This window comes from Chiloscyllium plagiosum, unplaced genomic scaffold, assembly GCF_037043375.1.
Source record: "Chiloscyllium plagiosum isolate Xiang-an unplaced genomic scaffold, Cpla_swu_hap1 HiC_scaffold_21, whole genome shotgun sequence".
Classification (NCBI taxonomy): domain Eukaryota; kingdom Metazoa; phylum Chordata; class Chondrichthyes; order Orectolobiformes; family Hemiscylliidae; genus Chiloscyllium; species Chiloscyllium plagiosum.
The window spans coordinates 31,298,895-31,312,691 of NW_028270159.1; the positions used below are offsets into that span (position 1 = coordinate 31,298,895).

Below are 13,797 nucleotides of genomic sequence, written 5' to 3' on the forward strand. Positions count from 1 at the left end.
GGAAAGCATACCAAACGCCTTCTTCACTATCCTATTTACCTGTGACTCCACTTTCAAGGAGCAATGAACTTGCACTCCAAGGTCTCTTTGTTCAGCAACACTCCCTAGGATCTTACCATTAAGTGTATAAATCCCGCTAAGATTTGCTTTCCCAAACCTAGTTGTGACTCACAGGGATTTGTAATGGCACAACTATTCACTATTTATTAATGACTTAAGTGATGGAACAGAAGTCACATATCCAAGTTTGCTGATTACACAGTGATAGATGGTATTCATGAAGTTTAAATGCAATCTTAAAAATACAGTGATTTTAATAGATTAAGCGGTTGGATAAAACTGTGATCAGTGAATTTTAATAAAGATATAACCTTTTCTTTTATTTTTGATTTTGAACATGGGAAATCAACTGAACTAAAGCAAAAACTGTGGAAGGAGTTGGTGTACTTTAAAAATAAAAATTAGATCTCATTGAGTTGTGTTTATATTGGTGCTTTGTTCAAGCAGTGGAGGAAGAGGTTAAAGACTCCACGGCACTGTGGGTGTTTGCAGAGCAAGCTTCACCTCGTATCAGACTGCTGACTGATTTGTGCAACAAAAACAAGATCTGGAGACCAAGAGCCATAAGCATGATATTCACTCTCTGATAGGTTCCTAGACAGCTAACACTGTGAGTGGATAATTCAAGGGAGAAGTTTCCAAACTGTAATAGAGAAAATGTATTTCTCTTGAATGAAGTAACCAAAACTTGGAAGACATTCTGTTCCACCAGTTGCTATAGGCTGTTGTCTCTAATCAGTGACAGAGAGACCATATAATTAAGCATCAACCACCCTCTCTTCAGGGAAGAACTGAGAGAATCTGGCTGAAGAAACAAGGGAACAGAAGGTCTGGAAAGAAGCAAATAGAACACAGCATTTAATGCTGTGAACTGGTTATATTGAAGTGTGTTTCCTCAGTACTTTTCCCTCCACTCAGAACACTAATATTTGTTTGTTTGTACCTGTCTGCATTTATGTATTAGGGTTTAGGATGGGGTTAGAGTTTCAGTCAGTGGACTTATAAGTTGGCAATTTTCCATTTTGTTTGATAAAATAAAGAACTGCAGATGCTGGTAAAATGCAACAAAAGCAGAAATTGCTAGAGAAACTCAACAGGACTGGAGAAAAAGCAGAGTTAATGTTTTGAGTCCAGACCTGCTGAGTTTCTCCAGAAATTTCTAATACTTCTGTTCATCTGTTTTAGAGTTAATTCAATGATAATAAAGAGTATTCATGTTAAGTTCAGAAATGTGGTAAGTGTTTTCTATTAAACAGAGTCCAGACAGGTAAATTGGAAATTTTGAAAAAATTGATTCAACTTTCAATCCTAGCAACAGTAAGACTCAAGTATCAGTATATCTTCTTAAGTGACAAATGCAAGTATGGGCCATTCACTGTGGGCTTACAAAGGCTTAATCAGAGTACCTTCGTGTCAAAATGGAGGAGTGCAAGTCAAAAGACATTTTGGTGGCTAGATCACTGAGATGTTATGGTCAGGTACAAAATCCAAAAAAATGGCTAATAGAATGCTGGTCTTCATACCGAGAAGATAAGAAGGGTTGGAAATCATGCTGTAGCTAGACAAATTCCTGGTGGGTTTGCATTTAAATGCTAGCATTGATTTAAACAAAATAAAAACAATTTACAGAGTCAGAAAATCAACTCTTCTAAAATATTTTACAACCATTTTAAGGATAACTATGTAAAACATTTTTGCACTTCATATCAAATATCAGAAATGAATGTCAGAACTAAAACCCTCAACATTTCTAAGTGAGATCATACTTACTTCACTCTAAAATTTATCTGTGCAAGCATGAGGTACAAATCATTTACTATATTGTTTCAATGTCTTCTTATAATGCTTTTTTTTGTTAAAACACTAGTCACTTATATCTTGTAAAAATAGATGAAATTCTGTATGTTAAGTATAATCCCAAGGTCCTAAAGCTTTCTCAATGGCTCAGGTTATATGTACTTCATTTCTTTAGAAAGTCATTGCTGCACAGATTTAACTTTCAAATAATTTAAAAGCTTGAAGTATGCCTGGAGCTGAACCCGTGCATGTCAATGAAAACCTATTCTCCTGTATTGATGTACTTAAGAGATACAATAGAAGTGATGAAGTAGAAATGAAATAGAAGGATATACTTACAGGTAAGTGAAGTGAGTAAGATATTTGTTTGCAGCAAAAATACTGGCTCAACCAGTCAGACAGAAAACCGGTTTCTCAGCTTTAAGACTTAACTATTTTAATGGTTTTACCTTTGTAAACATAAACTGGACATTCTGCAGATGGAAGTACAATGAGCAATACAGCATACTTCAATATTGGTATTAAATATTACTGAATCACAATGACAACTAATTTTCAATTTCACAGGAAGCAATAGGGCTGATGCAAGTAACCTAAATAAAGCAGGTTCCAGTATATCTAAGCCACATTTTCAACCGTGACAATTTTGACTGTCATGGTGTAAAACAGAAGTAAAAATAATGTAACATTTAAAATTGCAATATTACAACCCACAATTGTGTTTATTTTATGACGATTGCATGTATGCTTATATCTTAGTCTTTCTAAAGATTATATAATTAAATTCTTGCCGTTATAGCAAATGGATTTCATTATCAAGAATGATCATTAGAGTATGGTTCTTACAAGTTAATTCATGGAATGTGGGTATCACTGGCTAGACCAACATTTACTGCCCATCCCTAACTGTGCTCGAGAAGGTGGTGGTGACCTATTTTCTTAAATTGTTGCATACCCATAGTGCTGTTAGGTCATTTCAGAGGGAAATTATGAGTCAACCACTTTGCTGTGGGTCTGGAGTCGAATGTTAGCCAGGTCAGATTATGATAGCAGACTTATTTCCTTAAAGAGCATCAGGAAACTAGATAAGTATTTTTATGGGTCATTGACAATGGTTTTGTGATCAAAATTACTGAGACTAAGTCCAGATATATTAACTCAATTTAAATGCCATCAGCTGTCATGATGGGATTTGAATTTATCAGCAAAGGATAAGCACGTGATTCTGAAATATAGGTACTGTGACATTCTCACTATCCCACCGCCTCCACACTGGCAACCATATCCCTTAGAACTCAGTCAGCAGTGGTACTACTGAGCTACCCTTGAAGTCATCAACCAGAGACCATTCTATATCCTAGCTACCCTCCGTGTATCCTTCAAATTCTGTTCAACACAGAGGAAAACTGACTCATCAAGTGGTGAGTGCAAACAAAATTCAGCTAAGATAGATCTCATTCTTCATTGTTAATTTTACAGCACAGAAATAAGATGTAGGGCCGAACGGCCTACTCCTGTCCCTTGTTCATTTCATCAGTCAGCTCACCAGATCTATGCAGGGAGCATTAGTTTGCAGACAAACTTACAATTTTGGCACAATCACCTTCTTTTGTGCTTTTAATGGTGCCATTTCTTCTCTCAGGCCCAGTGCCAGGTTGACTAAAATCAGGGATAAAGCAAGACATACTAATACTTGGTATCAAACTTAGGCTACGATTCTGAAGGAGAAAGTGAGGTCTGCAGATGCTGGAGATCAGAGATGGAAATCTGTTGCTGGAAAAGCGCAGCAGGTCAGGCAGCATCTAGGGAACAGGAGAATCGACGTTTCGGGCATTAGCCTGAAGAAGGGCTAATGCCCGAAACGTCGATTCTCCTGTTCCCTAGATGCTGCCTGACCTGCTGCGCTTTTCCAGCAACACATTTCCATCTACGGTTCTGAAGTACAGACATGCTCACCCACTCAACAAAAAGACTGATCAGCTGACTTATTTCACAATCTCCTGCTTCCCCATTTTAGTTTTACAAGCAACAAGCCCAATCTTCAGGATGAGAGCTTATTTAGACCATGATTACTCCTTGTACCCACTTGAAATAACTCATTTCATTCTACAGTGATGCCCTTTGTACTCCAAACTCCTCCAAATCAATGAGATGTTTGTATTCCTTGAATTTTAAAAGAAAAAAAATCAGCATCCCTGATCTTGATTGTTCCACGACTGCTGACCTTGCCTTCAGTTACCTATGCTGTAAAACTCTGTTGCTCTACCTTGAGTTGCACCTTGATAGCCCTCCATAAAGGAGAAAGTGAGGTCTGCAGATGCTGGAGATCAAAGTTGAAACTTTATTGCTGGAACAGCACAGCAGGTCAGGCAGCATCTAGGGAACAGGAGATTCGACGTTTCGGGCACAGGCCCTTCCTCAGGAATGAGCAGAGAGTGTTCAGCAGGAGAAGATAAAAGGTAGGGAGGAGAGCACCTCTGGGCCACCCGGACGAACCAACCCAACCAACCTGTGGCACAGCATTTCAACTCCCCCTCCCACTCCACCGAGGATATGCAGGTCATTGGACTCATCCACCGCCAAACCACAACAACCCGACGGTCGGAGGAGGAGCGTCTTATCTTCCGACTGGGAACCCTCCAACCGCAGGGGATGAACTTGGACTTCACCAGTTTCTTCATCCCCCCTCCCCCCACCTTGTCTCAGCCGGATCCTTCCAGCCCGGCACCGCCTTCCTGACCTGCAGTCTTCTTCTTGACCTCTCCGCCTCCACCCTACTCCGACCTATCACCCTCACCTTGACCTCTTTCCACCTATCACATTTCCAACTCCCCTCCTCCAAGTCCCTCCTCCCTACCTTTTATCTTCTCCTGCTGAACACTCTCTGCTCATTCCTGAGGAAGGGCCTGTGCCCGAAACGTCGAATCTCCTGTTCCCTAGATGCTGCCTGACCTGCTGTGCTGTTCCAGCAATAAAGTTTCAACAGCCCTCCATAAAGCCTACTTCTTTGACAAACATTTGCTTATTTACACTAATATCTCTGTATACAGCTAAGTATCATATCTTATATCATATCATATACCAATAGCACACAATGCTCCTATGAAGCTTATGGGACATTTACTGCATTAGAAGCAGTACATGAATGCAAGTTGCTGTTGTTAATGGGACACTTTGCAGCACTCCAAACTTAGCAATGAATTTAATACTTCCAATTAAACTCCATCTTGTGTTTCTTTATTTGTCCCATTACTATCTAATTTTACTTTGCACCATTGTTTATAATTGAATCACTTATATCATTTAATTTCTCTTGTTTTTCACATTACCTCAGACCTGCACTTTGAGTTTTTTCTCCCATTTCTCAGCTTCTGTACTTGCATAAAGCAAGTAACATTTACAGTATTGATGAACTTTTACAATGACTGTTAGCATTTATGCCTATGGCAAAGTCTTAAAGGGTGTAGGCTAGCATTTGGTGTGCATGCTTGCTTGATGTCATGTTAATCTCTTAATTTTGCAATCCTGGTCAAGCATGACGTATTTCAACAACACAATCAGGACTGGCTGTATGCTTTAAATAATGAAGTGAGTAAGCAGCATAAAATGTACATGCTGACTTCATCAAAATACCTGCATTCCTTTTCATGGCCACCCTACTTCGTCCCCTCAGTCTGTTTATGGAAAATAACCTGCTGTCGGGAAATGAATATAGTAAGGGATGGAGAGAAAGCCTTAACTTTCAACAGAAGTTAAGTCCATTTATTTCTGTCTCCTACAGCAAATCCTCATATGCAAGTTAGTCATCTCATGGTCCTGCCCAGTAAATGCAGGACTTTGTGACTTAATCATCAAATTGTGCATAAATGACATCCAAAAATACAGCTCTAATTTGGTAAACAGATTTTCAAATTACATAACATACTGCCTGGTGGAAATATTGTATGAGCTTTTCAATTTTTAAAAATTATCTAAAGTCAAAATACATGTCCTCAAATAAAGCTCCAAAACATGCAGCCAACAGAACGTTTTGGCAGGACATCAACAACTTCAAAGTACAAAAGTTCACTGCTGAATGGATATGTGCCTTTATTCATTTCTGGAAGAATGCTCCCACAGTACCTGATTCTTTACCTGCCTTTCTACAGCATGTCACAGGTCTTTAAAAGCCAAATATGTCAAATATTATTTGGGCTCCTTACGAAATACTTAAATAAGAACAAATTATTGCCTATTCTGTTTCTCTAATGTTGGTGTTTACATAAGTCCCTGTGCATTTTTCACTGCTTTGGGTAGTCAATTAAAGCTGCTCAAATACAAAGTATGTGTAACTTGTTTAATAATACCATTATTATTACCTGCAGGTTACATTGCTTTGATTAGATTTAGATCCCGTACAGTATGGAAACAGGCCCTCAGCCCAACAAGTCCACACCGACCTTCCGAAGAGTAACCCACCCAGACTCATTCCCCTACCCTATATTTACCCCTGACTAATGCACCTAACACTATGGACAATTTAGCATGGCCAGTTCAGCTGTCCTGCACATGTTTGGATTGTGGGAGGAAACTGGAGAACCCGGAGGAAACCCACACAGACACGGGGAGAATGTGCAAATTCCACACAGACAGACAGTCGCCCGAGGCGCGAATTGAACCCTGGTCCCTGGCGCTGAGAGGCTGCAGTGCTATTTCAAAACTGTACCTTCTTTTAAGTAATTACATTGTAAAATGTTCCTTGAGTATTTTGGTGAAGCAAAGTGCACAGTGGGTCAGATAGATCAATGCAGCATGTCTGCAGGCAGGGGAGCTGTAAAAGGCCAAGGCCCAAATTTGTTAGCTGTGGGAGCTTTCCTACGCTTGGGCCAACGAAGCCCTTGAGAAGTTAGTCAATGGGATTTAAACAGTGATGGAAGAGAGGTACGTCAAGCATCCAGTTTTGTAGCTTCTGTTGTATGGGTTGGTAGTGGGCAAGAGTAGGCCAACCTATTTATGGGTGCTTCCTCCCCTACTTAATTTCCCCAACTTTCTAGGACAATAGTACAGACCACGATAGCCCACCAGCAAGAGATAATGGGGCACATAAAATAGAACTTGTGGTTAGCCCACGGTCTGCCCACCCACAACTTAATACAATAGTCAAGTGAAGCATTAGGCAGCCTGGCTGTCCTTCGGCCTACTGATGTCCTTAATGGGTAATTAATGCTCTGCTGTACATGACCGCGGATAGGCAGAACAAAAAAAGTCCCGCCCACTAATTTACCATTTTACGTAAAAAGACAGAAAGAAAGAAGGGTACCTTCTCTGGAAATGCTCTAGCCCCACAAAGGCTCCCTGTACCTCAGTGGTTGAAGTCCTTCTTACCCTATTAAGACTGCCCCAATGTATTATTGTTGCAAGGCAGCCTCTTTTAAAGCTGTGACGAACTACAATAACAGAATTCAGCCTTTGGCTGTAGTATAGCTCTGCAGTTGTCAGCTTTGCAGAATGGATGCAGTCCCAGTCATTGTCACATCTTCCAGTAGTGCTTCTGCCACCATCTGGCAGAACGATAACAGGGTCTACAAGAGTTCATCACCTTCTTGGCACTAGTTACTGCTTTGGAGCAGTGGACAAAGCTGGTTGGACTCTGCCTGAGCACCAGGGAAGGGTGTAACTAGAATTGGCGGTTCAGCCCTCAGAAGTTGAGGCCACTGGAGTTGCAGAGCAGAGGCAACTAGCATAGGATGAGCAGGACACCACGCATTAAGAGGTTAGAGGTAAGGGATGAATGGTACAAAGGAGGAGACATTACTTCAATCACAGGATCTGGATATGCCTGTGAACAAGTGTGAAAGCATACATCTCTCCAGAAGATGAATCCAAATATCCATAACTTGTCAGTAAGACCTCAAAGCACTGATTTCCAGTTCTGCTAGTAGCATTGAAGATACCCAATTCTTTTGTAAGTGAATCTTTTCAAGGAGCAGCTGTACATCTCTGCAACATCTCACAGGCCTCTGCATGCTAGTGAATCATCCATGTGGCAGAAGCCCCCTTTATCATGATTGGACAACTCATCAGTTTCATAAGTGATGGGGTATCACACGTTCCAAAGGGCATTATAACTCATGCCTGGACCATTAAAGTAATGACCTTGAACACACATTGGCTGGGGTATTTAAAGCAGGTTAGTTCACTTTTGCATATGACATCAAACTTCCCATTAGGAAAGTTGCAGCATAAATGTGCACATTCTTTACACCCACCTTTGTCTTGTCTGGTCGATTCCTACTTCAACTTTGTATGTTGGCAAGAGCAAATGTCTCTTTATTCATTCAGAAGCTGGCAATGACATTTTTTTGCACTTGGCATAAAGATGCAATCAATCATCATGGAATGATTCTGTCAGATGGAGGGTAATCCATCTTCTTATTCTCAATAATGCCACTTAATCCCACTCTTAGACCATGTCATTGAGACTACAGGGCATTCAAGTATAGCATGATAGTTGCCTTCCTCTGCAACCTCACATTATAGAAAATTGCGCAGTAGAAGATCACTCTACCTATTCAGTAGAAATTTTGTGTTATCCAAACATCATCCATTATTTGTTAAGTGCGTTATAGCTAATCCGCATCAACAAAACACGCATTATACTAGAACAACCTGTATTGCATCATATATTCCATTTCTAGTTTAACTTGTGCTTCCTCTTAATTAAGAGGAACTTGTAAAAAATTTTTCACTTAAGACAGATTGTTTTGTGGAGCATACATCCACTCAATCAATTCCAGCCTTTCCAAATTAATTTCACCTACAATTTACTAGACTATCAAACTGAGTTTGATTTAAACCAAAGTACTAGTGGTGAGAGGATATTACTAAATCTATAAAACACTCACAATAGCACAGCATGTGTCTGTCTAGGTTACTTTGAATATCAAACAAAACCGTTAACAACTGAAGACACCTAATCCATGTAATTTTTTTCAAAAAGTGAAAACATCAGTCATTAAAACAACAGCTTATTTTATGTAGCACCTTTAAAGTACAGGATGTTCTGCTATAGCATGACAGTTGTGTTCCTCTGCAATCTTGTACTATAGAAAATTGTGACATGAAAACTACTATAGAAAATTATGCTGTAGAAGATCGTTAATAGAAAATTGCTATAGCCATTCAGTGGAAAGTTCGCATTATCCAAACAACGTCCATAATTCATCAAGTGCATTATAGCCAATTTACGCTGACAAAACATGCGTTATAGCAAAACTACCTGTAATGAAATGTCTGAAGGCTCTTCACCTGGACATTAAATTGTCTGAATTTTGTTTTTGTTACATTGACAACTAAAAGAGAAAAAAAAAGCAACCTTGCAAATTGTTGACATTCAAAAAAAAACTTTACAACATGAAAAATATGTAAACCTACCTCAGCATACGTTACGTAAAACTGCAAGTCTTCCGCTGCACCTGTTAAAGCAATTTGGATATTAGTACTTTTTAAAATGAATTACACTTTGCTTTGTAAAGTTGCACACACAAAAAAGTTCATCTAAGATTTATAGAGGCATAATAAGAGAAAAAAGCTTATCTATTTCCTCAGTAACCGAGAAACAATATCCTGCCACAGGAACAGCTAAGCCAAAGAAAAGAACAGTGCTAACTGAAGATACAAATAGCTAATCTATGTCCTGGAAATTTATAAAGAAAATACTAACTGACATCTTGAATACATTAACTTTTCCATGATTAGTCTTGATTATAACGTCTCCATTTTATTTTGTACAATGTTATAAAAGTTTAGATAACCAATGCTACCGAACCTGTTCTTTTGGCTTGTTGTACTGCATGACTTAGCCCAAACGCCCACTCCTTAATAATCTTTCCCACACTTAAAGCCAAAAAAACTGGTCCAATTGTTCATAAATGTCCTGACCACGTAACCCGAACTTGAAACAAATTGTTGTGTCATATGATCAAAATGTTAGGAGTCTCTCTTTTGGTGCTCCCTATTCTTGAAGCTTTGTCAGGGCTCTCAGACTCTTTGGTCTTCATTCTCATTCCATGAATAGCAAATGTTCTCACTTTCAAGCACTCCTCAATCTCAAAGTTGACAAAGTGTGGTCAGATGGGCCGACTGAATTTCATTTGCCTCAAATTTTCATCAAGGGAATACTTGATGAAAGGGAGGATTCTGGGAAACACTGAAGATTAGAGAGACCTTGGTGTACATGTCAATCAGTTCCATAAGGCAGTGGGATGGGTGGATAAAGTGATAAAGTAACTTTACTAGTTAAGACACAGAGTTTAAGAAGTGGGAGGTGATGCTGGAACTGTATAAAACACTGGTTAGGAGACAGAAAATATATTTCTGCTAATCAATATCTTAACATAATGCCAACCAAAACAATGGGAGAAAGTGGAAGCACTTCTGTGGTTCCCGCTCAATGTTCCAACCATTTGGTTCGGACGAGTGCAAGTTCCACGTTCCAATGGTTGGTCGAGAAGATCAAAGGAAAAGTTGATATTGCTGCGACAAGCTGCCACCTGATTGGAAAAGCCAATACTTGGCATACAGAAGCACTTCTGCCAAATTCAAGTAACTATTCTGAAAATTTAAAACTACATTAAAAACATGATGTTTGTCTATCCATGTAACCACCATTCCCATCTCCCCCAGAATAGATGCTAGGTGTAACAGAAATAGTAATGTTGTTGAATGCTGAGGGGAGATAGTTAAATTCCATCTTGTTGGAGAAGGCCATTGTCTTGTACTTGAGAAGCATAAATTTGATTAGTCACTTATCAGCCCAAACCAAATGCTGTTCAGCTCTTGCTAGATGTGGGTGCATATAGACTTTCAACATCTGAAGAGTAACTGATGATACTGAACATTATGGAATCATCAAAGTGTATTCACTAGTAAAATGATCATTGCTGAAGCAGAATATTGGTTGGTACATGTCATAGCTCTGTGGAGTTCCTGGAACAAAGTCTAGGGGCTGAGATAATTGGCCTACAGAAAACATCAGCAGTTTCCTTGATGCTAAACATAATTCTAGCCAATGAGGAGTTTTCTTGTGGTTCCTACTGACTGTTTTTTTAAGCTAAGATTCCTTGATTTCACAGGCTGTTGTTCTCAACTTGTATCTCTTGAATTCAACTCTTGTACCTAAGTTGAGACAAAGGCTGCAATGAGATCAAAGAGTCAAGTGGCTGAATACTAAATAAACATTTTGACTGAAATCACTGCCAATGACACCTCCTATCACTTTGCCAATTAGAGGGAAGGAGATGGCTGAGCAGACTTATCACCATTACCCTCACCTCCATCTATCTATGGCACTCTCAGCTTACTACCCGCTCCCCCACCCCTCACTTATCCCTCTACCCCTTCGGCTCAAGACTCATTCCTGAAGGGCTAGGGCTCTTGCCTGAAATTTCGATTCTCCTGCTCTTTGGATGCTGCCTAACCTGCTGTGCTTTCCCAGCACCACTCTCTCTACTCTGATCTCCAGCATCTGCAGTCCTCACTTTCACCTTTTAATCCAGAGAACAGGTTATGGTTCTGGGTTTCCAGATTTGAATCCTGTGGCAGATGGTAGAATTTGAATTTTTTTTTAATGTTTCTGGAATTAGCAGTCTAGTCTAATGAAACAGTCAGAAAAACCCACATGGCTCACTTTTGGGGAAGGGAATTGCATCCTTGCCTGGTCTCGCCTACATGCACCTACAGACAAACAGCAATACAACTCACATCTAACTGGTCTCAGAAATGGGCTAGCAAGCCATTCAGTTGTAACAAAAGCTAGAAAGTCCTAATAATAATGAAAATTTGGACTAACTATCGGGCAATGATCCAGACAACAGAAACAATGGCAAAAACCCTGTTGACTGCAAAGAGTCTGGGGCTAATATCAAAAGTGAAAAAACATTCTCACATGCTAGTCAAACAACCACCTGACATAGTCATACCTTACAGATTCATCCTAGATGCCACCATCATCATTTCTAAATATGTCCTGTCCCAGACGCAGTAGAAGAGGCAGTAAAATGGTATATAGTTTTAAGGAACTTGCCATGGGAGTCCTTAACATTGCCTCCAGACATCATGAAGTCTCATGCATCAGGTCAAATATGAGCAAAGAAACTTCTTGGTGATTAGCTTGCATGTCCTCCCCAGGCTGATCAATCCATGCTCTAATGTTGGAGGAAGTGCTGAAGGTGACAAGTGTGCAAATGTACTTTGGGTGGAGGATTTCAATGTCCAAAACCAACAATAGCTTAGCTAATCAATAATGATCCTCTTCGAACAGACCGAGCAAATCAAGACTGGCCATCCGTGAGAATTCAACTCAAATACAATCAGGAGTCTCATGGCTCATCCCATACACCAGTCTACCATTACCATCAAACAAGGAGATCAACCTTAATTTAGTGAAGAATGCACAATGGCATGCCAGGAGCAACACCAAACGTACCCAAAGATGAGGTGTCAACCTGGAGAAGCTACAAAACAGAACTACTTGTGTGCCAAACAGCAAGTGACAGAAGTAAAACCACAACCAATGAATCAGATCTAAGCTCGACAGTCCTAAAATAACCAGTTGAGAATGTTGATGCCAATTATGTGCCAGAGGCGACTCCCCAAATATTCACATCCTCAATGATGGGGGAACCCAGCACATCAGTGGAAAAGATAAGGCTGAACCATTTGAACAATCTTCAGCCAGAAGTTCTGATCCATCTTGGCCTCCTTCAGAGTTTCCCAGTATCATAGATGCCAGTCCTAAGCAAATTTTATTTACTCCATGTAGTATCAAGAAACAGTTGGAGGCACTGGATAATGCAACTGCTACGGGGTTTTACAATATTCAGCAATAGAACTGAAGACTTGTGCTCCAGAATGTGCCACACTGTAGCCAAGTTCTTCCATACAGTAGCAACACCAGAGAGAGTTGAAAAGTATGGCGCTGTAAAAACATAGCAGGTCAGCATCCGGGAAGCGAGAGAGTTGGCATTTTGGGCATAAGCCCTTCATTTTGGGGGGGGGGGGGGGGGGGCACAAAGGGGAGCTGAGATAGGTGGGTGACGTTGGGTAGCCGGGAAGGTCATACACACGCAGGTGGGGCTGATTTTGATACGTCAGTGGGGAGAATGGAACGGATAGATGGGAAGGAAAATGGACAGGTAGAACAGGTTAAGAGGGTGGTGTGGAGTTGGAGGGTTGGATTTGGGAGATGTGGGGGGGGGGGAGAAGAAGAAGGGAGATTTGGAAACTAGTGAGCTCTATGGTAATGCTGTGTGGTTGAAGGGTCCCAAGGCGGAAGATGGGGCATTCTTTCTCCAGTCATTCTTTGGAGATCTGTCTTGTTAATTTCATCAGGGATGCTGTAATATGGTTTTCTAGCTGTGGAGTCGGGTCAATCGCCACCTATTGGTAGGTATCTGTATCTGCGAGTAGTGTGTTTGCTTTTTCAATGTATTGGGTGCAGTTCAGAAAATTCTGTGCTCAAAGAATCAAACCTGAACGGATCCAACACACCCAGTTTCTACGGATTACGAAAAGGTACATAAACAAAGGGGCCCTATCAGACCCATGTACACTGACATACAGACTAGCAAAAGACCTGCAACACAAACTGAAACACCTAGTAGAAGACTCAAGCCACTCCATCCAGGAATTCCTTAACATCAAAGACACCAAGGTAGAGGACGGTGATGTCATGGCTTCCTTCAATGTGACAGCCCTATTCACATCAATAAACATCACCCTAGCCAAAGAAACACTGGCCTCACTGCTAGATGAGCCACATACACAAGCACTTGACAGCACCAACTCCATTAGTAAGAACAGCATCCTCAAACTAGTAGACATGTGCCTTACGACCCACTTCACATTCAACGACAAGATCTACAAACAAATCAATGGGAAGCCTGTGGGATCACCAATATC

General features: G+C 40.4%; 1 protein-coding gene across 8 annotated transcripts in view; it reads right to left on the minus strand.

Annotated features, from left to right (window-relative positions):
- Window positions 1–13,797, minus strand: part of LOC122564798 (regulator of G protein signaling 3) — a 289,256-nt gene that overhangs the window by 90,824 nt on the left and 184,635 nt on the right. For all 8 annotated transcript variants that reach the window (XM_043720037.2, XM_043720031.2, XM_043720035.2 and 5 more), the window contains one exon: window positions 9,271–9,311. In XM_043720037.2, coding sequence (XP_043575972.2) covers window positions 9,271–9,311 — 41 coding nt within the window. The remainder of the gene's footprint in view (window positions 1–9,270; window positions 9,312–13,797) is intronic.